This window comes from Alligator sinensis, unplaced genomic scaffold (assembly GCF_000455745.1).
Source record: "Alligator sinensis unplaced genomic scaffold, ASM45574v1 scaffold1124_1, whole genome shotgun sequence".
In the NCBI taxonomy this organism is placed as follows: Eukaryota; Metazoa; Chordata; order Crocodylia; family Alligatoridae; genus Alligator; species Alligator sinensis.
Window position 1 is genome coordinate 17,738 of NW_005843411.1, and position 6,207 is coordinate 23,944.

At 60.5% G+C, this 6,207-nt stretch overlaps 1 gene segment (V, D, J or C); it reads left to right on the plus strand.

Moving 5' to 3' along the window:
* Positions 1 to 527, plus strand: LOC102382288. The segment is given in 2 exon segments: positions 1 to 10; positions 148 to 527. Coding segments are annotated over 2 exon segments (390 nt in total).
* Positions 528 to 6,207: the final 5,680 nt, after the last annotated feature.

The window sequence follows — 6,207 nt, forward strand, 5'->3', positions numbered from 1 at the left end:
ATGTGCTCAGGTAACCGGCTCTTTCCTCTGTCCGCCCAGACGGGCTCATTGCTAAGGCTTCTCAGCTCTCCTTTCCTCCGTCATCTTATGGCTTTCCGCACGCACTGGCTTTATGAACTTGCCTGTGTTTGACTGTTTCATGGGCAGGGGCTGTGCGGGGCGACTCGATTGAACCCGAAGGGACTCAGGTGTCTGCAGCAGAAGGAGACAACGTGACACTGCGCTGTAACTACAAAACCAGCAACAATTATGCCTACTATCTGTACTGGTACCGCCACTACCCGGACCGAGCCCTGCAGTTCATTCTCTACCGAGGAATAAGGACCGCCAGCTCGACCAGCAACGCTGCCGATTTTGCCCAAAAGCGGTTTTCTTCGCAGACCGATGACAACTCCACGGCTTTGGAAATCATAGCTCTGGAGCTGGCAGACACGGCGGTGTATTACTGCGCCCTGAGGGACGCACAGGAAGAACATGCCACTGGGGAGACGTGCAAAAACCGCCTCTGCCATCCCAGGCGCTTTTGACACTGACTGCCTCCGGGAGAGGCCGGGGGAGAAGTCTCCAATGCAGGGCCTTCGTCTCCCATGGACTTTGGCTCTCACTCAGAGCAATTGCCCCGTGTGCAGAGGACTACAGGCACAAAAGATTGCAGAAATGTGCCAGATAAATGCAACCATACCTCTAGACCCAACTATAGTTTTTTTCTAGAGGAATTTGGTACTTAGGAACTGAAAACTCATTAGGGGCAGTTTTGCTACTTCAGATACCTGAGGATTTCAGTAAATGAGGCTTGATCTGTAAAGCTGCTAGTTGGACGTCTCAGAGAGCGGCTGGGGAGTCTGCACAACACCGGAGCTGGTGACGTGAAAGAGCCCCGTTACTTCCGTGGGGGAGCATTTCGGTGCTGAAACAGCAGCCGATTCAGGGCAGGATTCCCCGGCATGTTTTTGTCTCCACTAGGCGGCGATCTTGATTTACCCAACGTCCCACAGATCATTTGCTTCTTTCATGTTCACACACCACCATCCTCAACGCAGACTCTAGATGACAGACCGTCTTCTCGTGACTTCTCAGTCTTTATATTAGCTGGACATGGTCAGGCTGGGGGCGAGAGAGTCCCCGTCGAGGATGAGTGCTCGGTTCAGATCAGTCCCTCCTCCGCCCTGCTGACTGTACGGGAGGAGAGCATGGGTCGGTCTGAACAGTTCACCCAAGGACCTCGCTGTTCCGTTGTTGCTCTGGGATCCAAGAGCGACTAATCTGTGTCCATCTGTGTCCATTATCCTATTTGGCTGACACAGGCAGCAGAAAGAGGGCCTCCTTCTCATTCTTTCTTAACCAGTCAGACACAAGTGAATAGTGTGTAATTGCCCACTGGTCCCAATGGTTTTCTATTGACCATGGACTTGGCCAGGCTTCTTGATGGAATCACTTACGATCAGTATTCGAAGAGGCTGGGCCAATGAAACACTAGCCAGCCCTAGCTCTGCTTCACATCCACCACCAGCAGTGGTGAAGCCCAGACCTCCAGCATGACGTCACCCTGTCCCCAGCTTCTCTGTAACTGAAGTCTCACTTCCATCTTATATATGTGGGGTTGTCTGGGAGTTTGGCCTTTCTTGGCCCTTCTGTTGGGAATCTACGTCTCAGGCAGCTTCAGAATAGCAGAAACAAGTGAATGGAAAAGAGAAGTTTTGTGGTATGATGAAAATCGAGAACCGTGAGAAAGGTCTGCGGAGCAGAGTGGGAACTGGAACAGAAAACTTGTGACCTCCCTGGCGAGGAAGCGACTTGCCGGTGTGCGTGGAGGCGCTGCCACCGAGCGGCCGCTTGTTTAATTTTCACCGGGGCGGAGTAGGAGGACTTCACCTGTGCCGGCGCGTGTCACTGCGGGAGCAGACCCCCGCAGCCTCCACGCACGGCTCACTGGCACACAGCCGTGTGCCCTTGGTGCGGGCCCAGCCCGCCCAGCTGCTCGCACGCGGTCCGAGTTGGTGGCGCTCCGCGCACAGGGGCAGGTGGGAATCGCTCCAGTCCCAGTTTCCAGGGCGGGCTCGGGGTGCAGAGAGCAGGGAAGCGACTTGCGCCAAGTCGTCCAGAGCATCAGAGGCAGAGCCGGGAGCTGAACTGCGGTGTCCAGCGGGCTCGCTCGGCCGGTGCCCGACGTCCCGGGCGCTCTCCCTCCGTGGGGCCCGGCTCTCTCGGGCTCCCTGCAGCTCTGCCCCTGCGGGACCGTCTGTGTGCACCGGGGGCGGCGCTGCAGGAAGAAGGTGGAACTAGCTGCTCCGCGCACTAGGGATGCTCGGACGCGGGAAGGTGTCACGTGAACGCGTGACGTGTGTCACAGCCAAGCCCTCCGCTGGTGGCCAGACTGGCGCCCGGGCAGCCTCCGCGCCAGAGCGGGAACCATGGGGCTGCCGCTGCGCTTGGGCTGCCTGCTGTGCGCCTGTGAGTCCGAGCTCGCAGAGCTCCGGGCCCCGCATGCCCCGCTGGTTCCCCGGGGCCGGGGGGCGGCGGGGGGCGCTGGGCTCCGCGCTCCGCTCTGTTGTGCGGCGGCGTCGGCATTGGCGAGGGAGGGCGCTGGTTTTCTGCCGGGTGTGCACAGTCCCGGGGGCTGGGAGGAGTCGGAGGGTCCCGGCTTCTCCGATCTTGTATGGGCAGGTTCAAAGGCGAAAATTGAGAAAAGCAGGGAGGACTTGACAGAGGAGCCCGCGATAGCGACGGGAAATGGAGCCGAACTGGAGGGATGGAGGGAAGGATGGAGGGATGGAGGCAAAGAGGACCCTCACAGGCCGGGAGGATGGCAGAGAGAGGGAATCAGTCAGAGGAACTCGGCAGGGTTAGTGAGAGGCAGGAGCTGACTGACAGACTGACGGAGGTACAGACAGGACACTTTCCGCAGAAAGAGGAAGGGACTCGGGGATCGATATTGTAGCAATCCGCTCTCCTCCTGCCCATGGTTCCCGGGTAGGGAACCAGCAACATTAACTTACTTTGAACATCTGTTTTGAACTCCTTTTTTTTTATTCCCCTCCAGTCTCCTGCTGCAGAGCCCAAGTGTCCCAGAGCCCCGAGGCGCTGGTGACCCGAGAAGGGGACCGCTCCACCATGGTCTGCACTTACTCCAGCGCTTACCTCCCCTTCCAGTGGTACCGGCAGGTCCCCTCGGGGGAGATCACCCCCCTCCTATCCGTTCCCGCCAACCGGAATGCCACCGAGGGGCGTTTCACGGGGGAAAGTCAGGACGGCGGCAAGAAGAGCTCCCTGAATTTAGCGGAGACACGGGTCGCGGACTCTGGCCGGTACTTCTGCGCGGTGGCTGCACAGGGACACAGGCAGAGCCGGGCGCTGCGCAAAAACCTCTGGCAGGAAACCCGGGGGTGCGGGACACCAGCAACTATTCTCAGCGCGGGGCTCGGGGCCGCTGGAGTCAGGCCTTTATCGGATTGTCCCTGTTTCTCACAGGCCCCGATTCCCCTCTGTCCTCTACCAGCCGACCTCACAGAGACCGGACATGCCTAGCTGTGAATAGACAGTTTCACTGTAGGTAGAGCGAGCAGTTTTTCGTTGTGCCGGGGGCATTGAGAGCTGAGTGGAGGAAGCGCCGGACAGGAGAGAGCGGTTTTCCCATACCAAACCACCCCCGAATCCTCCCTAGCCCCGACCGTAGCCCCTTCTCCTTGCCCACTCACTCCCCGCTCCTACCCTGAGCCCCCCGCCGTCCCCCTCCTCCCAGCAGTTCTGCGCACCCCCAAATGCCCCGGGTCTCTCGGCCGCCCATGAAACAGGATTAAAATAAACCATATTTAAGTCAATTCTCTAAAGGCTGGGAAATCCCATCCCGGCTCCCCTCGCCGATTCTGAAGCGCCTCTGCCCTGTGAGTTATGAAACCATCTGTGACCTACCGCAGTGGACAACAAGTACTCGCGGGTCCCCGGGCAAGAGTCGCTGGCTGGGCTCCGTCCTGGTGGAGTCTTCTGTAGCCCGGGAGACCTTGCGCTTCGGGCAGCTACCGAGAGGGGGAGCGGCAGCAGACGGCCTCACCACCTTCATCCCTCTTCTCCCTCTCTTTAACCCCTACTGGGTCTCCTCAGGAAAGCTGGCTGCCTTTTGTCGCGTGCACAGGGGCTGTGCCGGGTCCGGCTCTTGGGGAGAGCTGCAGGCAGTGCTCTTGCTGCGAGTCTTTCCCTGTGGCTCACAGGCCTGGCCTCACCGCCAGGGGGCGCCGCAGCACAGGCTGGAGAGCCCCACACCGACCAGTCGCTGCGCTCCAGCCCCGGGCTGATCCGGACTGCGAGTTCACAGGTCTCCGGCCTGAGACTGGGACGAGTCAGGCACCTCCCTGTTCCCCGCGGCCAGATGATGTTCAGCTGAAGCAGACAGCCAGGCCGGGGTCATACCGTTGTCCCAAGCACTCTGCCCCTGCCCGTAGATAGCCAAAGAGTCTGTGCACCCGGCCGTAATCAACAGGCACCAATGTCCTGGGCCTGCAACTGCAGGCAGAGGGGGACTCTTTCTCTGCCCCTCGCTGTGGGCTGGAATTCAAGGTCCGGTCAGTGCCGCGGGCATGGGCGCATCGTCGGGATCCGCTCTTGTGCTCTTGGCGACTCTGCCTGAGCCGAGACACGCATTGCTGTCTCAGACTCCCCCCATCATGCCCCGCCTTGTCTCCCTGCATCCCCGGGCACTGCAGTCTTCTACCCTCTGGCCCGGATCCTGAGCGTTTCTGTCTGTTTAGGTTCCTTCCTCGTTTTAATTTCCTAGTTTCCCCCGCCAGGATTAGCCCTTAAATAAGGTGTGAGTTGTGGCGGGGGAACGCGGGGAGGGAGGGGATTCAGGACGTCTCGGAGTCTTCGGCCCGATCAGTCCATCCTCCTCCCGGCTTATTTCCCACGTACCGCGGACAGAGCTCCATTGAACCTCACCAGCTCCTACTCCTTGATCAAGAGAAGTGAGAACATATTTTGATGCCAGCAGGTCCCGGATCGCGGCCTCCAGTTCCTCCCGCCCGGTTACAAAGGCAGCGAGCATCCCTGCCGCCGCCCCAAAGGCGCTCTACACATCTCCGCCGACAGGCAGGCCAGTGCCCTGGCTCTGGGCCGAACCGGGCTGGGGGCCGCGGCCGTGTATTATGACCGCGCTGGGAGCAGCACCCGCGGGGTGCGACAGCCCGGTCTGCCCGCACACGAACCCCCGCGGCGCGCCTGTGCTTGTGCGGAGAGGTCAGCGACCTGTTTCCTCGGCGAAGGTCACGCCGTGAATAACTCACATGGGGCCGGAGAGGGGCTTCTGACGGCTGGTGCGGAGGCGGAGGCGGGATTGCAGGAAACGGCTTCGAAAACTCGCTCGGGAGGAGAGCGAAGTCGGGGGCAGGGAAAACTCCGAGAGCAAACGCGGCTGCCGCCAAAAGAGCCCTGCCCGCGGCACTGGGGTGAGACGCCGAGGGAGGAAGGAGGGAAGTTGCGGACCGAAACGAAGGAGGAAAGGGCAAGGACAGAGCGAGTCGTCCTGGAGGTGCGGGCGGACCCGGGAGGTCCCGACGGAACAAGCGGGAGGAGGAGAGACAGGGAGGATGAGGCTCCCCACCGGCTCCTCGCCCCTCAGAGCTTGTAGTCTGCTGCGGGAGCAGCGCTTTTGCCACCTCCGGCTCTGGTGCGCCCTGGCAGCAGTTCCCCCGCCCTTCTGCGCCCCCGCGCATCCTCGTGATTGTCCTCGGGCCCGGAAGAGGGCTCTCACAGGGGGAGCGAGCTCGGAGCTGTCTTGGAGGGGACTCAGACACCGGACACGCGTGTGCACAGGCCAGCCGGGTGGGAATCGCCCCTGACTCGCCCGGACACACAGGCCGAGCTGCCCGTGCCGGGGTGCGGGCGCGCGGAGCCTCCTCTCGTCTCGCAGGAATCCGGCCATGAGTCTCGCGTGGGCGCGGGCGGTTTGGGTGCTGCCCCTGCTCGGTAAGATCCGGGCTGTGCTCCGGCGGCTGAGCCCGTGGGGCGAGTCACCGCGTGCCGTGTGCTCCTTGTCTGCGGGTTTTCCCGACTCTTTTCTCCGTGTCTGTCCCAGCTCTGCCTGCAGAGGAGCTTTGCCTAAGTACATTATGTAATATTATCTCTCTGTTTGTGTCTTATATTTCTTTACATGTTAATGCGATCATTTCGTGTTTTCTTTTATCTGGATATATCTGCCTTCATCCACTCCCTGTGCAC